Source organism: Coturnix japonica, chromosome 38, assembly GCF_054131305.1.
Source record: "Coturnix japonica strain WE chromosome 38, WE-NBRP24, whole genome shotgun sequence".
NCBI lineage: Eukaryota > Metazoa > Chordata > Aves > Galliformes > Phasianidae > Coturnix > Coturnix japonica.
In genome coordinates this window covers 1,175,712-1,199,898 of record NC_140700.1, presented here as the reverse complement: position 1 = coordinate 1,199,898, position 24,187 = coordinate 1,175,712, and the positions used below count along the sequence as shown (strand labels likewise).

Here is a 24,187-nt window from a genome sequence, read left to right as displayed (position 1 = left end):
GTCCTTCAGGAGCCCCTTGGCCCCCATGTTGGGTTTAGGCTCAGCAGTGCTGAAGGAGAAGTGCTGCAGAGGAAGGATCTCCTGAGCAATCACTGACTTTGTCTTCCTTCTTCCCAGACTGCTGCTCCAGCCCTGCCTGAGGTCAGCCTGCTCACCGAGCCTGTAGAAGAAGATGACTTTGAAAAGTTCATCTCAGAAATCTTAGCAGGGGAACTGGAAGCCAAGTGCAACGTGTGTGAGAAGCCTTGGGATGGCAAAGCCAGCAGCCCCATAAAGAGAGCAAGGAAGCGGAAGGCTGCTGAGATCTCTCCTTCTGCTGTGGCACCTGTGAATCCTCTGAGTAGCACTGATGAAGAGGAGCCTCCAGCTAAAAAAGCTAAAATAGCAGCTTTGGTAAGGAGGGGAGGAAGCGTCAGTGCTGTCCTGGTCAGGCTTACTGTTAACGTCCTTCAGGAGCCCCTTGGCCCCATGTTGGGTTAAGGCTCAGCAGTGCTGAAGGAGAAGTGCTGCAGAGGAAGGATCTCCTGAGCAATCACTGACTTTGTCTTCCTTCTTTCCAGACTGCTGGTCCAGCCCTGCCGGAGGTCAGCCTGCTCACCAAGGCTGTAGAAGAAGATGACCTCGAAAAGTTCATCTCCGAATTCTTAGAGGAAATGGAAGGGCAATATGACTTGGAGCTGGAGAAGGACGTGGATGAACTCCATCTTGAACTTTCTGAGATGATTGATAGTATATCTGAGTAGTCTTATAGTATATATATATATAAAAAAATAAATATTTTAAAAGGCTTAACAATGAGTCTTAAAGCACAGCTGAACTGGTAAAAGATTGGCAGACTACATTCCATTGTCCTGAGTTTTCCTGCTGGTCAGAGTTGAGGTCCTGTGCATCCATTCCCTGCTCCTGGTTGGCTCCTTTCAGCAGCAAGAAGACAAAGCAGTTCTGTGACAGCCCAGAAGGACGTCCATCTGTGTGCTGCAGTGCCTGGCAATTGATCTCCTGATCCAGTGACGCTCTGAAGGCTTCAACCTCAAGCTCCTTCCTTCCTCCTCCCTTGGCCATGCTCAGCGTTGGGTGCAGCTGGAAGCTTCTTCGGTGCTCCCATTTTTTGGGCAGTCCCTATGTCTAGCTTGGAGTTCTGCCAGCTCTTGAGTTTTGTTGGTGTATGCTTTTGTTTTTGACTTGAATCCTTTAAGGCAACTTAATGACAGTGTGGGGGTGGGAGGGAGCAGAATTATTCTGGTGTTTTGGACCAAATGTGCCACTAAGGATCGGGGGTGCTCCCTGCCTTCCAGTTATCAGCAGTGATGCAGCAGCAGTGTGAGAAGCGGGAGCTGCACGCCGCAGCTGCGTTATTCCCCCCTTTCCCTTTTTCTGGACTTAATAAGCCTCCCTGCTTATTAAGTGGATAATGCAAAGAGGTCTGGCTGATGAAGCTTCTCACTGTGTGAGTCGGTCAGCATTAGAGAAAGCCAGCATGGAGCTCTGTAAGCTTGTGCAGGGGACGAAGAGGCGCAGAAGCTGCTACCCACCCTTGGTGCTCTTAGAAAGTTAACTGAATCGGCCAAGGAGGAGCGGGAGTTATGGCTAACCTGTTTCCTGCAGGGGTGAACCCCAGAGGTTTGAGACCAAATGAGGTTTGGCTGCTGGATGTCACAGACTTCCCAGAGTTTGGGTGTTTCCGTCACTTGCATGTCACAACTGACACATGCAGTGGTTTTCTCTGGGCTGTGGCACAATCTGGACAGACCGCCATGCATTACATAAAAGCGTTGTGCATGGCCATCGCTGTCATGGGTGCACCTCATGAGTTAAAGACTGACAATGACCCAGCATATAGAAATGCATGTTTTGGACGCTGGTGCACAGCTTGGGGCATTAAGCATATCTTCAGCATTCCCGGCAGCGGCACCTGCCAGGCTATTATGGAGTGTGCACATCAGACCTTGAAGGGGCGTCTTTGTGCACTTAAAGAGAGGAGAGGGCTGGAGGGGCCTGAGCTGTGCCCACACGCTCTCCTCCTGCGTGAGAGAATCGGATGGGAGACCATCAGCTGACCGAATGGACACCAATAGGTCAGGTCCTGATCAAACCTGACGCAGGGCCATGGCTCCCAGACCCTATGCCACTCCTTGTCAAGGGCAGGAAACACGTCTGTGTCGGGACCCCAAGTGGGCCCTGCTGGCTGCCGGCACGTTGGGTTAAGCCGGCACCAAATGACAAGCCATCCTGTGCACCATGAGGATCTGAACATCTCAGCACCAGTTTTGGTCAACGGAGTTGTTGACATTGGTTAATGTCTCCAGTGCAGCCAGTGATTTGACGTCAGCACTGGGCAGCGGCTGCTGGTAACGGCACATGAGACTGCGTTGCTCCCAATGTGCCTGAAGGTCCGAACTGGGAATCCAGCCTTCATACCGGACTGATAGTTCGTGAGCGGGGGAGACCTTGTTCCTGGATAGTCCCCCAGTGGTGGACATTCAGAACGATTCTGCACAGCCAATATGTTTTTGTCTTCTTATTTGGTTATGGAGTGTGACATTATAATGCACACTGGACAGAACTGGATTGCCATGAAGATTCTGTACAATAGTGTTACATTGAACTTGGAGAAGTTGTAACTCCATTGTGTACTGTGCTGTTATCTTGAACTTGAATGCACTGTTCTCTACAAGTTGACTAAGTGTTGCCATACAGCATTTCACAATTGTTAGGCAAATTGCTGTTGTGTGCTTTCAGGTTTGTAGTCACTGCAGCTGCATCTCTTTGGTATGTTATTATGACAGTTTCATTGTTTTTCGCATATGTTTAATGATTGATTCATTTGCGGAATAGCCTTAAATGTGCAAATCACCTTTGGGGTAACAGGGAGTACGTGGGGGAACCTTTACAGGGGCTGCAGATAATAAAGAGGGGGGAGATGTTGGGTATTGGGCAGGTGGTGCCTGCGTGCACCAGGGCTGGAGTCATGGAGGTCATGGGTATCTGATAGGGGTGGTCACCTGTACCACTATATAGGGTTTGCGGCGCGGCATTAAACTGGTACTTTCAGCGTTACACACTGTGTGTTCTGGTTAGCATTTGGGCTGCTGTGCTAACAGATGTGTCTGGGATTATCTTGTTTTAAAATGGAAGGGCTCGTAAGGAGCAGAGGGATGTGAGGTATTTCTAGTCCGCTTCATGCTCCCGATTCCAGAACCCTTCCAATTGTGAGGAAACAGAAGTGCTGAGCTGTGTGCGTGTTCCACGGTGCAGAGTCCAGTGACAGTTGGTGCCCGGCGTCTGTGCTGGGCAGCACCGAGGTTGTTAGAAGCATAGGAATCTGCCAGAGAGGAATCTGATGTGAAGGTACTAAAGGTAAAAGGCAGCATTTCTATCAGTACTGGAGGAGGGTAGGAAACTTTGTCCTTAAGTGCTGTTTTTGTTCCCTTTGTCATGCAGTCAATCCAGCAACTAACTTGAGAACCCGACTTCTCCTCTCTTTAGTTTAGATTTGGGGAAATTCCCGGGGAAAAAAAAAAAAAAAAAAAAAATTCCTCGAAAATTCACTAGTGTCTGTGTGAGTAAAAGGTTCCAACCTTTATTGACTATTGGAAATGCTTAGCTCAGAAATGTGCAGCACTTTAATGAAAGAGTTCTGAATCACTTGAATTTGATCTTCTGTCTGGCCTGGGTGCAGGTTTTACTGCATTTGGTACCTTAAAAAAAAAGCAACAAAACAAATCTAAAATACCAAAATATTTGCTTTTTACACCAGAAAAGAAAAAAAAAAAATGAACCAACCCAAACCCTTGTTGTGGCTGAGCAGAACGTGCTGCAGCTCCATGCAGTGCTGAGTTACAGTATACAGGCACATGTGTATGGATTTGTGTATTGATACGCACTGTCATGCTTTTGCTGTACAGGTAATAAAGACGGAGGATGGTTTTTGTGGATTCTTCAAAGGTGAAGAATCCTTGAAGACCAGAAATTCCAACTTACAGAATTTGACATAGGCAAAGTGAGGAGGAAAATTCTTCCTAACCTGTTATAATTAATTAATTCACGGATTCAGTGTTGGTTCGGCCTACAGGAGAAGTGAACTGCAAAGCTTTGAAGATCACTGTATTTGCTGAGGTTGTCCAGGTGGTTGAGCATGAAGACCTGCAGCGGTCAGACAAATGTGTTGGGGTTACTCACTGCTGTCACTCGTGGTGTTGAAGGAGGGGCTCCATTGGAGGGCTTGCAGCCGTGCAGCCCAGGGACTCCGTGCTGAGTCAGGGTGATGTTACTAGAGTTTGACCAGTGTTGAGGAGGGCAATGTTTTGAAACAACTGCTCCTGAGAGACTGATTGAATGAAGAGAACAAAGCTGGGAAGACGGGTGGGCATTCCTCATTCTTTTCTGTTTTTTGGTGTTTTGCTTAGGGTTCCTTTTCAAAAGAAGATTTCACTGATCAAGACAGTAGAAGACTTTCAGTCCAAGGAAGCATGAGCCAGCTCTTTGAGAAGCACAGGAAGAGCTGCACAGAGATCCCCGAGACCAGAACTGCTTCTGTGAGCTCGTCCAGCATGTCGATTAAAGGAAATGATTGCTATTTCTACTTCTATTCCACTTGTAAAAAGGTCTGCTTGGGTTTTTTCCTTCATTTTTTCTTTCTTTCAGTTCTGAAGTTAAGAGGAATGGGTAGAATAAGTAGAAGTATTACTGGTCTTCAGCAAACTTCATAACTAATTGCATTGTACAATAGAGCAACTCGCTAAAAATGAGCTCAAAGCATGGCCAGTTCTCAGGCTGTACTATTTCATTTTCCTCTCTTGGTTTCCATTGGGTTACAGGGAGACAACTGTCCCTTCAGGCACTGTGAAGCCGCTTTGGGCAATGAAACCATCTGCACGCTGTGGAAGGAGGGCCGCTGCTTCAGGAATGTCTGCAGGTTCAGGCACATGGAGATCAGTGTGAGTGTTGGCTCCTCAGAGTTTATCACCAAACCCACTTCTCATTTCTTTAGGTGGGCTGAATGTGCTTTTGCAGATTAGGTTCATTTGCTTTGAAATGATGATGGTTCCTACGGTTAAGAATAGGGGAGGAAGCAGAGGGAAGAGAGCTCAATGGCATTGGTATATCATAGCAGAATATTCTTGTAGTTGATACCAACAGTGTTCTATCAACAGATACTAAAGAACCACATCAATCAGACAAGCATTCTGCAAGGTGTGTTAGTTTAACCCCTTCTAAACTGGTGTTCTCACCCACAGAATGCTAGGAAAGCTCAGTGAGCCTGGTGCTCCCAGCCTGCGCACTCTTCAGAGTGGTGTTTGAGTGCTGCTTTGTGGCAGTCTGCTCACTGGCACCATCTGGAGCTCAGTCTCCCTTTGCAGATCTTAGGTCCACGTTACCATCAGCTCTTCTTCCTTTCTGTCTTCAGAAAAAACGCAGCATGATTTCCTGCTACTGGGAGAACCAGCCAGGAGGCTGCCAGAAATCCAACTGTGCCTTCCATCACACCAAGGGACGTTACCTCAATGGGGTTTTCTTTCCACCAAGCCAAAGTGAGTTTGTCTTTTTTAGGTACGAAAGATTAACTCTATTACTCACAGGTGGGTATAGTGTCATAAAGAACGCCAGGTAACGTTCACTTGTGAGCTGATAGATAGGTGCACAGCTGAACTTTGTGCGCTTCTGATACCTCAGTTTTATCTTGCATGCTCAGCTTCTCTCTGCTCCTGTGGCCTTTGCCTTGCAGGTTGTTCTCCTGCATTTAAGCTTTTACTGGGTGTCAGGGAGATGAATGTTGTGTAGGGGGGGATTTCTTTGTTAACAGAGAAGCCATTTGGATGGGCAAGTGGAGACTCAGCATTTATCTGTGTGGGTTTTCAGCCTTGCCTGCCATCTTTGTGCAGTGGATAATCTGATTGAATTCCTACCGCATAACTGAAGAGACTGATTTTTTCTTTCCTTGTACAGACCAGCTTTCTAAGGAGGGAGAAGAAACAAAAACACCTGTCCAGCAACCAGCTGAAGAAAACCATCAAGGATTGCAGATAATTTCCACTACAAAATCTGATGCTGATACAAAACAAGGTATTCCAGGATTAATCAGAAGCACTTGCCAATTAACTCCAAAGCAATTTATTGTACAAACACAACAGAACATAGGGTTGCTGAATGGACTCGGCTATTTCCATGATCTTGTTCCTACCTTGTAACTTCATGTGCCTTTCAGATTAGGAAGGTAAACTCCTTTGTTTACATCATTAGAGCAAGACGAGGCCACAGCATGGAGTTTAAGTGCCTGTATGTGCATCTTTTCAACCAGTGGTGAAAGCCACATTTGCTGATAGAGGAATCTAATGTCATATGGATGGGATAAAGTAAGGGATAAAGCCTACTTTTAATATCCAGAAGGATGAAAGGAGGGCAGCAGACAGACATCAGGTCCATGGTGCTCTTGGCTGTGGCGAGAGCTGACAGGGTTTGTTCTGCATGCTTCTGAGCAGGAGGCAGTTTGCAGAGCTGTGGTCCTCAGCGTGTGCCTCTGTCCCTCAGTCTCATTTCCTGCTCTGTGTTCCCAGATGACAGTTTGAATGCTGGAATAAAAACACTTGGATCAGAAGGACCTTCAGGAGCTCCTGCTCATCGGCTCAAATCTCAGATTGTTCGTGTGCCTAAGAAGGAGAATGTGCGGACACTGGTCAGCACTGTGATGCTGCCTGCAAAGCAGGGTAATGATGAGTACCTTTGCTTCCATTTGGTGGCTCCTAAGTGGAATGGATAAATTACAATTGGGACTTACCCTGAGTGCATTACAGTTGCAATATTATTTTGTGTCAGGGCTGTCAAAGTGGTGTCTTTTGGTTGTATTTGTTTTGGGTGGGAAATGGGCTCACAAGACAGTAATTCTGTTGGTTTCTGTCAAATAAGCACTTTGTTTTTCTTTGTTTTAGGGGAGGTGCCTGTGATTCAACTGAATACTGCTGATAAACCTGGAAAACGGAAATCCTCTGTAGGTAAGGGCTGCTTGTGAGCTGCTGTTTGGCTGCCTCCACGTAAATGGGAGGGCACTGCTGAAGCAGGAGGGAGGAAAGTGTGTCGTGGGTCTGTGATGACTCCAAGTGGCACACAAGTGTAGCAGCTGAAAGGTGAATTTGAGAACATACACTTGGAGAAACCAAAGTTTGTGGTTGACTTGTAAAACAAAGGAATTCTCTTAGGAATGTTGTTGTTTTCTCTCTGTAGCTGATGTCAGTGGCCTTCCGCTGAAGCGCAGCCTCGTAGAAAGGCTGGGGAAGAAGATCGAGGTTGACAGAGCACCAAGGAGAGGTAAATGGTCATCGGTCTTTGCTGCACAGACTCTCTAGGCTTTCTGCTTATTCTTTCTCAGGAGCGTTGTTGTTGGGAACACGTATATTCTGTAATATTATGACAAATCTGGAAACTTGAGCTCTCGTTGGAATTTCTTGTAATCCTTATGCTTCTCCTTTCTTGATGATGACAGAGAAGGGTGCCAAGCCAGCAGGGGAGATCTGGAAGAAGAGACGACTGGAAGAAGAGAAGCAAAAAGTAGAAGAGGTTCTTACTGAGAAGAGATCTAAGGATAAGCGCAAGAACAAGAGAATTTTCCCTCCACCTGAGCCTGGTAACGTGAAACTGGAAGAGCCACCGTGTAAAATCAAGCGATTGGAAGGAATGCATATTAAAAGCTTGGAAGAAATCAAGCAGGAGAAAGCCCTGCGGATGCAGCAGATCGCAAAGCCAGCAGGTAACGAGGTGTTTCACTGTCTGCTCTGCTGAAGTGCTTCCCCTGTCAAGCAAATGGAGTTTGCTGAGAATGGCCTGGGCTGTTTCTTACCAAATGCAAAGGCAGGAAGTGCCAGGATGTCCATCCATGTGTTTTTCCATTGAATCCGTGGTGTCTGCCTGCTTCATTCTGGAGAATTCATTCGCTGTGAGGTTTTGTAATTCAGTTTCTCCTGTACTTTCTTTCTGCCATGTTTTTGGTGTGGCATGTTCTGTGTGTTGACGCCAAGGTTATCTTCATCTTTGGCGTGTTGCTTGTTTTAATATGTAAATGTGTTTGTAAAGCATGGATTGAGTCCTTAACATGGGGGTCAACCTCTGTCAGAAAGGTCAGGGGGGTGAGTTATTCATTGGGCAGGTGAGAGAGGCTTCGTGAAGAGACAGCATGTGAAGGAGGGAAGAGCTTGGATACTGTATGGACTGCGAGATGTCGCCTCTCTCGTGTTCTTTGTTATTGAATGTGAGGAAATAAGCACATGGAGGAAACACTGGCACTCAGGTTTCTTTCTATGCTTGCTGTTGACCAAGTGATTTTCTTTTTCCTTGTTTTAAAGCACCTGCAAGAGAAGAGGCAAAGACTGTGGAATGGAGCAGGGCTGCTCCCAAAGCTGTCTCTGCACCCTCAGAGGTGAGTCCCTTCTGTAGATGGACACAGTGACACAATTTCTTCACATGTTCTTGTGTCTCACTGCTCACCATGTGCCACCATCATGAGTGCATTCCTACCTTCCTGCCTTGGTGAAGAGCTGCAGCCATGTTTCACAATCCTGATACTTTCAATGGCTTTCCCAGACAGCTTTGCACTCCTCAAACTCAGAATTGATCTGATTGTATCTGGCAGTGAGGCAGTAACCCTGCTGGCACCAGGTACAACTGCTTGTGAGGTTAACGTGGGAGCACTGGATACAAAAAGGTCACGATGGCTTCGTGTTCAATGAAATCAGACTATGGGTGGATGTTGTGTAGGGGAACAGGAATGACTTTCTGTTGCTCAAATAGAATGTGGTATGTAACAGCTCTAGCACTGTGCTGATTTAAACAAGCACTGAAGAAGAGGAGCCTCCAGCTAAAAAAGCAGCTTTGGTAAGGAGGGGAAGAAGTGTCAGTGCTGTCCTCGTCAGGCTGATACTGAGATACAACTCCTGCAGAAAGTGTGGAGAACTGAAATGTTCTGCAGGTTTCCTTTCAAAGTAGTCACTGTGTGCAGGATGCTGGATGAATGACAGTGTCTGCACAATGCTCTGCAGCCCTGTGATTCCTCTGTAGTGTGAAGGAATTTGTCCATTAATGCTGCATTGTTAAAAAGACATGAGGTGCTCTGCAGCCTTCACGTGGTTGTTAACATCCTTCAGGAGCCCCTTAGCCCCCGTGTTGGGTTCAGGATCAGTAGTGCTGAAGGAGAAGCACTGCAGAGGAAGGATCTCCTGAGCAATCATTGACTTTGTCTTCCTTCTTCCCAGACTGCTGCTCCAGCCCTGCCGGAGGTCAGCCTGCTCACCAAGGCTGTAGAAGATGACACTGAAAAGTTCATCTCGGAAATCTCAGGAGGGGAAATGGAAGCAGAAATTGACTTGGACCTGGAGAAGGATGAGGATGATCTCCTTCGTGAACTTTCTGAGATGACTGACTGTTGAACTGCGTAGTAGTTATTATAGTATGTTAAAAAAAAACAAAAACAAAAAAACCCACAAACAAACAAACAAAAAAACAAAAAAACACACAAAAAAACAACAACAACAAAAAAAAACCTTTAATTTAATAAAAACCTTTTCTTTTTGGTTGGATACCCCAGGGTGATACTTTACTAAAGGAGGCTTCACAATAATGAGTCATAAAGCACAGCTGAACTGGTAAAAGATTGGCAGACTGCATTCCATTGTCCTGAGTTTTCCTGCTGGTCAGAGTTGAGGCCCTGTGCATCCATTCCCTGATCTAGGTTAGCTCCTTTCAGCAGCAAGAGGACAAAGCAATTCTGTGACAGCCCAGAAGGACGTCCATCTGTGTGCTGCAGTGCCTGGCAATTGATCTCCTGATTCAGTGACGCTTTGAAGGCTTCAACCTCAAGCTCCTTCCTTCCTCCTCACTTGGCCATGCCCAGCGTTGGGTGCAGCTGGAAGCTTCTTCAGTGCTCCCATTTCTTGGGGAGTCCCCATGTCTAGCCTGGAGTTCTGCCAGCTCTTGAGTTTTGTTGGTGTATGCTTTTGTTTTTGACTTGAATCCTTTCAGGCAACTTAATGACAATATGGGGTGGGAGGGAGCAGAATTATTCTGGTACTTTGGACCAAATGTGCCACCAAGGATGGGGGGTGCTCCCTGCCTTCCAGTTATCAGCAGTGATGCAGCAGCAGTGTGAGAAGCGGGAGCTGCACGCCGCAGCTGCGTTATTCCCCCCTTTCCCTTTTTCTGGACTTCCAGTGCTGTTTGCTGGCAGAGCTTGATGCTGTGCTGATGATTTCTGGAAGGCAAATGAGCCCAGGGGAACAGAGCCTGAGCTGGGGGTGAGACAGGAGACACTGCTGAAGTGCATGTACACAAACGCACGCAGTATGGGCAACAAGCAGGAGGAGCTGAATGCAACTGTGTGTCAGGAGAACTATGACCAGGTTGCTATTACTGAAATGTGGTGGGACAGCTCCCATGACTGGAGTGCTGTGATGGATGGTTACAAGCTCTTCAGAAGGGATAGACGAGGAAGGAAGGGTGGTGGTGTGGCCCTTTATGTTAAAGACTGTTTTGAAGTTGAAGAGCTTGGGGTTAGGAATGATAAAGTTGAGTGCCTGTGAGTAAGGATCAGGGGAAAGGCCTGCCGGGGTGACATCTTGGTGGGGGTCTGCTATAGTCTGCCTAAACTGGATGAAGAGTCCAAGAGGTTTCTGGAGTGTGTGGAAGATAATTTCCTCACACAGCTGGTACGAGAGCCTACTGGGGGTAGTGCCCTGCTAGTCCTGCTCTTCACTAACAGGGAAGGACTGGTGGGTGATGTGAAGGCAGGGGACTGTCTTGGGCAGAGTGACCTCAAAATTCTAGAATTCTCAGTTCTTGGAATTGTCAGAAGGGTGACCAGTAAAACTGCTCTGTTGAACTTCCAGAGGGCAGACTTTGACCTATTCAGGGCACTAGTTGCAGGTGTCCCTTGGTAATCCCGCCTTCAGTGTAAAGGGGTCCAAGAAGCCTTGATCCTCCTCAAGATAGAAATCTTAAAGGCACAAGAACAGGCTGTCCCTGAATGCCGCAAGGTGAGCTGCAGGGGAAGAAAGCCAGTGTGGATGAACCAGGATTTATTGTTGAGACTCTGGAAGAAAAAGAGAGTCTATGTCCTCTGGAAGCAGGAACAGGCTACTTGGGGAGACTACAAGGAGGTTGCTAAGGAATGCACGGAGGAAGTAAGGACGGCAAAAGACCAGCTCAGATTTAGATTGGCCACTACAGTAAAAGAGAATAAGAAATCCTTTTACAAATATATCAGTGGTAAGAGGAGAACCAAGGAAAGAGTCTGCTCCTTGGTGCAGCGGGGAATGTGACCACAGAGGATAAGGGGAAGGCTGAGGTCCTCAATGCCTTCTTTACATCTGCCTTTAATGGGCAAAGCAGTTGTCCTCAGGGCACTTCATGCCCCAATCTGAAAGTCTGGGATGGAACGCAGAATACACCCCCAGTGATTCAGGTGGAGACAGTTAAAGATGAGGGGAAGGCAGTTGATGTAGTCAACCTAGACTTCAGCAAGGCCTTTGACACGGTTTCTCACAGTATCCTCCTGAGGAAAATGGCTGCCCGTGGCCTACACAGGTATACCCTCCTTTGGGTAACGAACTGGCTGGAGGGTTGTGCCCAGAGGGTAGTGGTTAACGGAGTTAAGTCCTGCTGGCAACCCGTTACAAGTGGTGTCCCCCAGGGGTCGGTTCCAGGGCCCGTCTTGTTTAACATCTTCATTGATGACCTAGATGAGGGAATTGAGTGCAAGCTAAGTAAGTTTGCAGATGACACCAAGTTGGGAGGTGGTGTTGATCTGCCTGAAGGTAGGGAGGCCATCCAAAGGGATCTGGATAGGCTGAATCGCTGGGCTGAGGTGAATGGGATGAAGTTCAACAAGGCCAAGTGCCGGTGACTTGCTCACTCTTCACCGGGTCCTGCACTTCGGCCACAATAACCCCATGCAGTGCTGTAGGCTTGGGGCGGAGTGGCTGGAGGACTGTGAAGAGGAAAGGGACCTGGGGGTGTTGGTCGATGCTCAGCTGAACATGAGCCGACAGTGTGCCCAGGTGGCCAAGGCCAACATCATCCTGGCCTGTATGTGAAACATTGTGGCCAGCAGGAGCAGAGAGGTGATCATCCCTCTGTAGTTAGCTCCGCTGAGGCCACATCTGAGTACTGTGTTCAGTTTTGGGCTCCTCACTGCAAGAAAGACATTGAGGCCCTGGAATGTGTTCAGAGAAGGGCAACAAAACTGGTGAGGGGTCTGGAGCACAAGTCTTATGAGGAGCGGCTGATGGAGCTGGGATTGTTCAGCCTGGAGAAGAGGAGGCTCAGGGGAGACCTCATTGCACTTTACAACCTCCTGAGGGGAGGTTGTGATGAGGAGGAGCTTGGCCTCTTCTGCCAGACAACAAACAGGACCCGAGGAAATTGCTGCAAGTTGTATCAGAAGAGGTTTAGGCTGGACATACGAAGGAACTTTTTCTCTCAGAGAGTGGTCAGGCACTGGAATGGCTGCCCAGGGAGGTGGTGGAGTCGCCATCTCTGGCAATGTTCAAGAAGTGCATGGATAGGGAGCTAGGAGACATGGGTAAGGGGTTTCGTGTAGGTATGGTAAAGGGAGGACGGTGGACTAGATGATCTTACAGGTCCTTTCCAACCTTGTGATTCTATGATTCATGTTGTCATGGGTCACTTTTTTTGCCCACGGGGGTGGCTGGGATGGGCAGTGGAGCTGTGCCAGCCCACTTGTTGTTTCACAAGTACGTGTGCACTGGCACACATACAGGGCAGGACCGAGGGATGCATGTGGGGAATTACCTCGTGTAAGTCTCAGGCAAGCATACTTGGGACCCAGGCTGGATGTGCTCCTGCTGGGTTTAGCCCTGTGCTAGCAGTGGGGATCTGTGCCCTGGGATGTGCCCAAGCCTCCAGCCTGGCACCCACCTGCCTGGTGCTGCCCTTGGCACGTGTGGTGCTGGGATGAGGGGGGACCCCAGCGGGTTCTCCCTGCTGCTCCCTTCAAACCAGTGTGCGAGGTATGACCCACTGACGCCATCACCCCGGAGTGGGGCACAACGCGGTGCCAGCATCATCATCTCTGCGGGCGCTGCAGCGCGGTCAGCGCGGCTCGGGGGCGGGGGGGGGGCAGAAAGGAGTTGGGAGGGAGGGAGGAACCTCACAACATCCCGCAAACGGCTCCGGTGCCAACACCGCCCACCGCCCGCCGTCCCCGCACCGCAGCCCGCGCTGCCACCTGGCGGCTGTCCCCGCAGCGCTGCCGGGGGTTCCAGCAGCCGGGCCGCCCCCAGGATGGGACAAATGCGGGGGCAATTAAATTGGATGGAGGAGCCGGAAGGGACCGAGCGGGTCCTGAGCGCTTCAGGGCTCGGTCAGTGACGGGCTCGGGGCATCCACCACCCCCCAGAAGGGCCCGTGACAGCGTTGGACCACCCCCACGGCAAAGACGCGTTTCCCAGCCCTTCCCCGCTTCCTTCATCAGATACGGGCAGCTCTGTGCCATTCCCCTGCTTAGGAAGCCACAACGAGCAACGGGACGGATTCTCAGCCCCATCTCCTGCAGCTCGGACGAGCCGGGGGTCCTCAGCCTCTCATACAGGATGTACTTCGTAGCCCTTACCAGCTTTGTCGCCTCCTTGCGAAGCTTTCAAGGACCTTTTTGTAGGGTGGAGTGCCCCAAAATGCACTTTGCTCCCTGAGCTGGCTCAGGTACATCCCAGAGCCACGGGGACATCCCTGCAGTCCCTGAGGACCCTGTTCCCATGTGCTCACTTCCTCACAGCACCCACGGCACAGAAGGACAGGATGCACATCAGGACGGGCGGCTCCCAGCTCTGTTCTTCCCCATAACAGTCAGCACTGCTTTGTCTCTTCCTTTCAGTAACGCTTTATTTGTGAAGACAAAGAGGTGAGGAACAAACACATCCATCGGGAAACAATTCAAACCAACGTACATCATGAGAGCGAAATAAGTTACACTATTTACAGGAACACATCGAGGTATCAAATATTTGTACACACCTTGACAAACCCAGAGCACAGTGCTGGGCTGCACCACCCAGCAGAGAAAAAAAGCCTTCACCAACAGGAGTTGGGCTCTGTACAACAGCTCTGAGCAAGAAAAGGCACCTGCTGCTGTGCAGGATGGGCTGATGGAGCAGGCAGTGCAGCACTGCAGAGCAGGGAGCAGAGTGCAGGGTGGTGGTGGGATGCGGAGCAGTGAGCAGCTAAAGGGGCAGAGCTGCTCCACTGGGAATGGGGACAAAGGCCCGGGGTGGCAGGAAGGTGAAGGGCAACGCTTTGCTGGAAAGGCCTGGGGGGGGAGTGGGACTGTGCTGGGATCCCTCACAGTTGGGGTGGGAGCAGCACGGGGAGAGAGGGGCAGCTGGTGGGAGCCCTGGGGAGGGTGATGCTGCCTGCAGGATGGAGCAAAGCAGGGGTGAGCACACTGCAAGGCAAGGGGACAAGTGACAGGTGCTCTGTGGGATCGTACCTGGAGCCCATCCAGTGTGGGATGGGAGGGCACCCCTGGGAGCAGACTGCCCAGGCAGGGAGCCCAAAGCAGCTGTGCTTTTGGAGGCGCTGGGGAGGAACAACGCATCCTTGTGCTTCTCGCAGCTGGCCAGGCTGGGGACAGCCCTACAGCCTTGTCTTTTGTGCCGGGAGAGCTGCAGCTCCCTGGGGGGGCTCACAGTGGTTGGTTTGGGGGCCCAAACAATTGGACTTCTGGGTCAACTCCAGCCCTTGTGTGCAAAGCTCAGCTCCAGGCAGTGCAGTGCCCTTAGCAGAGCATGAAGCTGGCTCCTGTGTGCTGGGAGGAGGAGATCCAGGAGCAAGAGGCAGAAGCCAGGAAGAAGAAGTCCCCCAGCTCTCAGCAAAGGAAGGAGCTCCCTCCCTGGACAGCAGTTATTATCTCCATGCTTGGCACAACCAAAGGCACCGAGGGAGAAGCAAAATTAGGTGCAGAGAGGCTCAGAGACCACAAGAAAGAAGTGCAAGTCCTGAGCCCTAAAGGAGCACCCAGCACAGTGCGAAAGGACGGAGCCCATCTGCAGCCCAGCCCTGAACCTTCACCCTCTGTGGCCAAAGCCCTCAGCCCCAGCACGGGGCCTGCAGGCACTGTGCTCTGGGGCATGGAACAGATGGCAAAACAGGCAAGTGCAGCCCCAGGGCCTCCTGCTGCCTGCCCACAGGCAGGGCAGCAAGGGAAGGATCTGAAGAAGTAGAGGCCAAGAAGCCACGCTCACTGGACTGCAGCTGAGCTGGGACTTTGTGCTTTAGCATTCGGGGGACCTGCCCCCCCAACCTGACAGCATGGCTCAGAGCTGCCCCCCCCACAGCCCCCTGTGATGGGGAGCAGGGCAGAGCTCTGTGCCAGCTTCCTGGGGCTGTCCTCGTCATGTTCAGTGCCTGGGACAGGATCTAGATTGAACTGCATTTTGGGGACAACAACTCTTAACAGCATTACGAGATTCAGTTTATCTCAGATTGCCTCGACCTCAGGCAGAGGCTGTTACAGCACCAGCTGCTGCTGCTGCCATATCCCAGCAGGCTCTGGAACACAGGGACTAGGACCAGCCCATTCCAACAACATGCCCTGCATGGCACTGCCAGACAAGAAGAGCTTCTATGCACCCACAGCAAATATCTGGGAGTGCAGAGGCAGGAACACAGGCTGAGCTCAGCCCTACAGAGGGACCTTTCTGTGCTTCAAAGGAACCACCACCTCCATGCTGCACATCAACCCAATGCCTAAGAGCAAAAGCACAGAGCTCTGCTACAAACATCCTCCAGCAGCGGGAGGAAAAGCTCAGCACTGGGAAACAGAAAGGGGCTCAGAAACACAGCAAGGTGCAGTGAGGCTGTGTGTCTTTGGGACAAACTCAAGTGTCAAAACAAGAACAACAGCAATCAATGGCCAAAGGAATACAAACAAGAAACCCTTGAGCTCCCCAGCCCACCCCCAAAATGATATCAATGACAACAGCACCCAGCTTGCACCGTGAGGTAGCTACACCAAATCAACACACCACCCCCCATCCCCCCAAATCAACACCCCCCACACTCTTCCACATAGGAGATACCAACCCACACAGGTACTGAGACACCAGTACCTATGGTACACCCAGCTACAGCCACACGAACACACACACATCCCAATGGAAAAGAACAGGCTGAGAGGGCAGCGCTGCCTCCACCTCCCAGTGCTGTGAGTCACAGGGCAACCATGGGGCCTGTGATCCATCCTGCCCAGCCCCACAGCACAGGGCTCAGCTGTGACCCAGGAGCAGCCACCATCCTGTCCAAGGCAGGGTAACCCTGCGCATGCCATCATGCCCTCCACTACACCATGGAAACTGCATTTTCTATGCCCCCCCCTCCCCCCATCTCCAGAATTATAAAAGACTCCATCAAGTCAATAGAGATGCTCCTGTATCAAGGTGTGAAGAAATTCCCACCCTGCAGTGCTTTGAATGAGGGCTGGTGACACAAAACAAACAGGGCTGCAGAAAGCAGAAGGAAATTGGTCTGTGCTTTATGGGGCACATCCTGGAGCTCCTCTGAGATCCTAGTTCAGCACCAATGGGATCATGCAGAGAAATCCTTAAGTCCGAGTTCAAACGTCGTTTCTTCAGTGACAAAAGTGAAGTGAGAGAGCATGAGGAGAGAATACCACTCCCAGGGGTCAACGCAGACATTCCCCCATGAGCCCAGCATGGGGCAGGGCAAGATGGAGCAGAGGATGCTCCAAGGGACCACAGGAGAGGTAGAAGAAAGCTCCAGTGTGAGACCAGGGCCTCGTTGGCCCCCTGAGCAGAGAAACGTGAGCAGGGCAGCTGGAGAGGCTGCGTCCTCATTGACACTCCTGGGCTGAGCCTTCAGCCTTCTGAAGGGCTCCAGCCATGCACCATCGTTCTCTCTAGGATTGTCATTCAGGCGTGCAGCCGTGGGGGCAGTCGTGCAGGATCAGGGTCCAACCCATCCGCACTCCGCTCCTGGCACAACCATCTCCATCCTCACCCATCTGCAGCCCTTCCCCACCCCACTGCAGAGCAAAGTGGGTACCCAGGGAAGAGCAGAGGGTCAGCAGACTTTGCAGTTGGGATTCAGAGATCTCTGCAGGGAAGCTCAGGGTGAGCCAGGTCAGATGTGCAGCTCCAGCTGCTGCAGCCAGGTATGCTGAGGTTAGGGGAGGATGGAACTCACTGAAGGTCCTTCTGCACATCCACCGCAGCACAGAGAACATCCTACAAGTAATGTCTCCAAAGGAAAAAAGAACAACCTGTCCTCTGGTCCCAGCCAGAAGACTTCAGATAGCCTTGAGAGTGTGGAACAGAGAAAGACTCCTGCAGGAACCAGCCCTGGAGCCAGCAGGGACAAAAACACAGCACATCCAGACAGAGGCTGCATGAAGCCACAGAGGCAGATGGGTGTCTCTGAAAAGGGATGAGCCAGGGAGTTCACGTGGACTCCAACCCCCCACAGACATGGCAGGCAGCACAGCAGGGTGGGTGAGAAGAGAGATCAAGTCTTTCCTGGTCACTGGAAAACCACTGAGAAACTGCAGCAGGAGGTAAAGTGGAGCCGATGGTGCTTCATTGAGCTGCCTCTTCACGGGACCAGTCCGTGTTCACAGATGGGACAAGATGAATCTCACCCACCCTGTCAGGTCAGACACAAAAATGCCCATGCCCGGGCTGAGTTCCTATAGATGATGGGGTCTTGGTAGCAAAGGAGATGTTCCCCAGCCTTCACCCTCCTGCCACCTCTTCTAGTTGTTCTGCAGTTCCTAGTTGGAGCTGGTGGGTAACCTCCTCCCGCTCCAGAGCTTCACTGTCAGGTCGCTGAGAAACAAAAGAGAGCGATGGCATGAGCCAGGAGCTTTGCATGCCTCAGACAGGCATCGTCCACCCCCAGCCCATGGCAGCATGCAGCCCATGAGGCTCCCAGGCTCTGTCTTGGTAGGAGGATGCTATGTATCTGTCTGGGGGAGCAGGCAGGCCCAATGGGGCTCAGCCTCCAGCTCACCCCACTAGCAGCAACTGGGGACAAAGGCAAGCAGTGACCCACAGGACTCCCACACCCCCTGCATGGGCTCTGTCTATAGCTCAAAGTGGGGGTGGCACAGAGAATTTGGTCTCCCCAGGGCATGGGTTGGTTGGTTGGCAGGGGGCTGCTGACTCCCCCCCACCATCTGTGCAAGGGTGAGGGCAGAACATGGCTGCCACAGATGTGGGCATTGGGCAAGAGGTTAACAAAAGAAAAAGAAACAAAACCAAACTACATGGGGCTATGACTGGGACAAAGGGGAATGGCACCTCCAGGAAGGATTTACCAAGTGGGGAAAAACGCAAAAGTTTCATACCGTTAAGAAGCAGCTCAGAACAGAGAGAAAGAAAGACAGAGAGAGAAGAGCTAAAGCAAGCAACAGCAAGAAAGACAGAAGGAGGAAGACATGGAAAGAGAGAAAAGGAAAGAAAAGACAGAAGAGTGCATGTGCGAGAGAGAGTCAGAAAGAGCAGGAGGGTCAAGGCAGACTAGTAGCACGGCCCTTTATGGCAAGGACGCGTCGTGGAAGGCAAGGGGTGAGCCCAGGCACGTAATTCCATAACTTTACCCGGCAGTCACTGTGGCACAGATAGGAGGTGGGAAGGAGGAGAGACAGAGAGAGACAGAAAAAGGAAGGGAGAAAAAGGACACGGTGGAAAAGAGGATATCAGAGTCTTGCTGCCAAATTGCTCCCCAAGAACAGCAGGGGATGCCCAGCCCCAGGGAAGAGGGGACCCAGCATGGGGAATATCCCAGAAAGCGGGCAGGGGACAGACTAAGACAGCAAGGTGAGATGAAGGCACTGAGGGACCAGAAAGCTGCAAGATCCCCCCTGCCCTCTTTGCCCTCCAGGCTCCCGGCCCCACTCAGTGCAAACCCACCCAGGCCCAGGGATGACAGGTCAACCCAGGGCTCTCCCACCTCCCGCAGGATCTGGGGAGCACCAAGCCTGAGGCTCACCTGGAGGCAGTGAAGATGTGCTTGGAGTTGGTGCAGATGGCGTTGATGGGGCTGTCGTGCCCCTTGATCTCCCCAACCGGGCTGAAGTTATCCACGTTCCAGACTTTGATCACGCCTCCTCGGCAGGCACTCAGCACCATAGGGCGGCCAGGGATGAAGGACAGGGCACAGACCCAATCTTTGTGTGCATTTGGGATTTGCTGTAGGTACATGGCAGAGAAGAGATCACAATCAGTCTCATGCACTCAGCTGCAGGGCTGCAGATCATCACCGCTGCCCCAGAGTCAATCCAAATCACCAAGCTGGACTCAAGACTCGGGGCGTGAATCCTAATTTCAGAGAGTAACACAGCAACTGATGCTCCAACCCTATGTCCCAAGGGGAAGTGGCAGTTCTGGGTGCCCTTCAGTACACACCCATAGGCACACAGAGCCACTTGGCACACACACTGCCAGATCCCCAGGCTTCCCTCCCAGGATAGCAGGACCTAGACCAGGTCCCTCAGCCTTCCTCCAGACCCACAGCAGCAATCCTGCTCTGCCCCACGTTACTCCGTATGCTGCCCTCCTGACCTGGAGAAGTTCCTGCTGCTCCAGATCCCACTTTTTAATGCCGTTGTCCCTGGAGCCGCTGAAGAGGATGTCTCCTTGGATGGCCAGGCACTCAATGCCATCGTAGTGAGGGGGCTCAAAGTTGTGAGTGGGGCCAACATTGCCCACCACACCCTCAGCAATCTCAAACACCTGGGGGGAAAAAAAGCAGCTGGGAGATCTCGGATGGCTCTGGAAACAGATGTCAGCCCTTCACAAAGAGCATGGCCACCACCCTCCATCCCTGAGGCTCGGAGCACTCAGCACACACAAAGCAGATCTGCTGCAAACAGAGTTGTGTTCAAACAACACTGCTTTGGTGGCTGGTTGCAGTGATGCACACATACCTCTCCATGGGCACAGAGGCACTTTGTGCCACAGCTGAAAACTGTTCTCCTGCATCCCAGGTGAATATCTCAGGCACCTACTCCTTACATCTATACTTCGCAATGGAACTATCAGCTAATCCTACAAATGCCTAATGACTTCCTATGATAAAGGACAACTCTCCTGCCACCATTGCTCAAGGATGATAATTCTCTGCTGCCCTGTGCAATACTTGTCCCTATGTCCCTACGTCCTACTTACTGCTCAGCTGAGTCAGACGTAACATGCAAGCATCAGACACAGAGCCCAAGGAGTGAGAAATGCAACCCTCTTCCCCCTCTGCCCCCCATCTCCAAAGTTGCATTTGTATGACTAATGAAATTAAAGGCAAGGTTTGGAGTGAGAAGATGCACAAAAAGCCACATGCAGAACAGGGAAAACCAGAAATGTGGGCAAGGGGAAGAGAAGAGGTCTCAGAGGGGTGCTCTGCCCAGCAGCCACAGGACAGTACCTTGACATAGTGATCTTTGGAGCCCGTCACCACCAGGTCATGGTTGCTTGCTGTCTGGCTTACTGTGAGACACATCACGGGCCCAATGTGGCCACTCAGCTTCCCAACGGGCTGCAGCCTACAACCAGTGACAAGGGTCAGTCAGCCCCTTCCCAGCAGCACAGCTCCTCCAGGGCCCTCCCCCAGCACAAAGCCCACTGCCCTCAAGCACTCCTGACATAGAAAGGTCCCCAAAAAGGGGCATCGCCATCAGGGGTACCCTGCTTCACAGTGATGCTGAGGGATGAAGACAGCTCTGGGGCACACCGACAGCCATCTGCAGAGCCCAGGCTGCCGTGAGGGCTCAGGGTCAGTGGCACAGCCTGGGGAAGCTGCTGCTCATCTCCCATTTCTTCCCTCTTCTCACAGATGGAACCCACACCTCAAGTAGTCCCATTGCTTCCCATCACCCATCAGGTCCAAAACAGGGACTTGAAAAGGCATACGCAAGGGTTCTGTAAGCCCTCATTTGAAGCAGCTTCCACAGCTACAAAGGTTTTCCCTTTCCTAAGGGGAGTCTTTTCAGATGGACACCGTCCACACAGAATCAGTCAGTTGTCCTGCCTGCCTCTGTGCTGCCCCTCACCTGCTCAGCTCCCAGATGCGGACGGAGTTCCCAGTGGCAGCATAGAGGGTGGTACCAGTGGGGTTGAGAGCAATCTGGTTGATCTGGTGCTCCCCCTGCACACTGGTCACAGTGCGGGTGGTTGTCCCAGCACATGCATCCCCAGAGATCACCTGGCCAGAAGACCTAGAGGAGGGAGGATGGGAGGAGAAAGGATGATCAGAGACCAGCTCAGAGCCTGCGAGGCCCCACCAAGGAACCCAAAGAAGCTGTTGGCTCTCAGCAGGTCCCACACTGGGAATGGTCCTGCAACTGTCCGACCACCATGGGACCAGCAAAACCTCCACCTTCCAGAGCAGTGCTTTGCTTGGGTTTGAGCCAAGGATGCCAGGTGTGTGCATGACATGGACTATCCTGCCCAAGTTCCTACTTGGGGCTGCTCTTCATCTCTTCCACTCCAAGATCTCCCTAAGCCTCCCTGTTTCCTACAGCTCTAGGCACTGATCCTAAAACAGCTGGGCTCTGTTTCCAGCCTGTAGGACCCCAGGAGTTCCTCACACCATCTTCTGTAAAGCCAGAGCTGCCCACAGTCCCCCACAGCCACTCTTCCCACTACATACGTCAGGGTGCGGATGCAGCGCGCTGAGTCCCGGATGTCCCACACTTTGATGTACGACGTGGACACGGTGAACACCAACCCCGTGTGACTGCAGTACTTGATGGAAACGACATTATTTGGGTGACCCTTGAGGGAAGCAATTTCCTGACCCGTCACCAAGTTCCACATCTTACAGCTCCGGTCTGTAGGAAGAAGAACGTGACTGAGAGAGTTGGGCTGGGGAGTTCCTCCATGGCGTGGAGGCACCGACTCCTTCCCAAGCGCTGCCTCCCACCACCCACAGCTCCTCTCCAGGGCAATGGAGCCAACCTGCTCCAGCACCTGGACATCAGAAGGCAGGGACAGGGGAGCAGCCCAGAAGGAGCCATCCCTGCCATGCACCCCAATTCCCCACGCCGGCCTGGGGAGATTTATGAGAATAGCACATAAAAAGCCAGCATCCCCCACACCTGTTCTGTCCAACATATACCTTTGGAGCCAGTGAAAAGCAGTTCATCGGTGGCATCCAGGCAGAGCACAGGCTTGGTGTGTCCTTCTGCCACAGAGACACACTGCAGTGGGGCTGTCCGGGCATTCTTGGTGCCACCCACTGGATTAATGATGCCCCTTGCGTGGGAAAGAAAGAAGGTGGGGTAGGTATGTGGAAAGGCACAGCACTGTAAGGTCCTACAGGCATGGGAAAGCACGAGCTGCCTCACCCCCAAGCATCTTCCACTTCCTGGTAGGGCAATGGGCCCCTCCATCTGAACTCAGGCATATCTGAGCAATCATCTTCATGGAAAACCTTGGCATCTCCCCACTAGCAGCCCCTGCCTAACGGCTCTGCCCAGGTGACACAGACTGTGAGACATGATGCTCACGGCCTCTGCTCTGAGCCAAGAAACTCAGCTCATTGGACCCCAGCTCAGTTGAGGACAAACTGCACTTTCTCCATCCTGAAGCTCTGCCAGGAACGTTTCACTAGACCTATTTCATGGCAGTTCCTTCAAGATGCCAGCCAGCCTGTGGTTGGCAACGTTTGGAAACGGAGCTGTACTCCTTTTAAAACCAAAAGGATGACAGGGGGAAGCACTGGCATTTGCACCCAGCACCCTGTCCCCGATGCTGGCTCAGAGGATCCATCCTCACCAAACCTTCTTCCAAGGGACGCCCTGCAGGCACCTCATCCCTCCGGCCACAGCATCTGCCAATCACTTCCACATCAGAGTGTTCAGAACACTGAGGTCCAGCAGCCCCACTGCTGCAGTCCTGAGCTATGTGGACACCAGCAGCTCTTTCCTGCTGGCATTCCAAGCGCTGCCTGGGGCTCTGAGCTATGCTAAATCTTTTCCTATGAGTAGGCAAAACAAGGCAGGAGGCTGGAGAAGGGCAGGCCCAGGGCTGCATGAGGTCTGCATTAGTCAGGAGGGTGAAGGTAAGCTCATTAATTCGGGTTTAGAAGTCACACGCGTGCGATCTCCTTCTCAATTAGCAGCTTTGCTCACACATTCAGCAGCTCTCCTCTGACCCCTAGTGTTGCTACTGGTCTCGAAGTGACACCGAGACCAAAGGGAAATCCCGGCTCCCCAGGGTGAGATGCGATCAGAGCAAACAGCTCAAGGTGACAAAGCACACACGTGTCTGGAGCCGTGTATCCAGTGGTTGCTGAGAGCAGAGCACCCATCAGCACCAGAGGTGCTCCTAAAGGGCAATGAGAAGGTTGTCCTTGCACTGGGACAAACTCAGGAGCACATTCACCCCGAGGCTGAGCTCTGCACAGCAGTGACTTGGCTTCTGGGGCAAAGAGCTCTGCTCACACAGGACCCAGCACTGCAGAGATACAGCCAAGAGTGGGGAACGCCTGCACGTATTTCCCTGGAAGATGCTTGCAAGAAAAACAAACTGACAGTGCCCAGTGTTGCTCACCCCAGCATTACAGTCCTGCTGGAGAGCCAGGGATGCGACAGGACATGCTGACAAGAGATGGCACAGAGCATGCTGCCTCTGCAAACCAACCCATGTCCACAGGCAAACCCAGTGCCACACTTTCAAAGGCTGAGCAGAGCAGGAACGGTTGAAACTCACAACCAGGGGGACATTGCCAGGCACTGTGGGTGGCGTGCCAGGAGGGGACAGCACACACAAGCTGGGAGATGGGCAGAGCAGCAAGGCACAGGTGGAGCATGCAGGGACGAGGGAGAGCAAATCATGAGACAGAAAAGAAGAGGAAGGGATAATAATAGAAAGTTGTCTATACCTCAGCACCTCCGAGACAGAGGAATCGCTGTCATCAGACCTAGGGGCAGAAAATTAGCAGGATTATGGGAGAGAATACCCAGACTAGAAGAGGCAGCAGAAGAGTCAGAGGTGGAGGATTGTTATTGCATCCAAGCCAGAGGAGGACATGGAGAAAGAAGAGAGAGGGAAGAAGAGAAGCACACACAGAGAACCAGAGGAAAGGGCAGATGAGCAGGAGGGGACGTGAGGATCACACAGCAGATCTCCATCAGGACACGTCCACGCTGCAGGCAGTGCTCCCAGGTGAGGACAGCTGC

General features: G+C 51.7%; 1 protein-coding gene across 4 annotated transcripts in view; it reads right to left on the bottom strand.

Moving 5' to 3' along the window:
• Positions 1-13,863: 13,863 nt before the first annotated feature.
• LOC107324594 (kinesin-like protein KIF21B) overlaps positions 13,864-24,187 on the bottom strand; it is a 31,011-nt gene continuing 20,687 nt past the window's right edge. Inside the window, exons 28-36 of one of the 4 annotated variants that reach the window (XR_014938815.1) lie at positions 23,890-23,928; positions 22,123-22,259; positions 21,655-21,835; positions 21,056-21,220; positions 20,431-20,548; positions 19,575-19,745; positions 19,003-19,202; positions 18,359-18,620; positions 13,864-17,837 (exon numbers count right to left, since the gene is read on the bottom strand). Coding sequence is in view for 2 of the 4 variants with exons in the window: in XM_085527272.1 (XP_085383398.1) it covers positions 17,783-17,837; positions 19,003-19,202; positions 19,575-19,745; positions 20,431-20,548; positions 21,056-21,220; positions 21,655-21,835; positions 22,123-22,259; positions 23,890-23,928 (1,066 nt within the window). In the remaining 2 variants the exon portion in view is untranslated. The remainder of the gene's footprint in view (positions 17,838-18,358; positions 18,621-19,002; positions 19,203-19,574; positions 19,746-20,430; positions 20,549-21,055; positions 21,221-21,654; positions 21,836-22,122; positions 22,260-23,889; positions 23,929-24,187) is intronic. The other 3 variants (XR_014938816.1, XM_085527272.1, XM_085527273.1) reach the window with 3 other exon arrangements.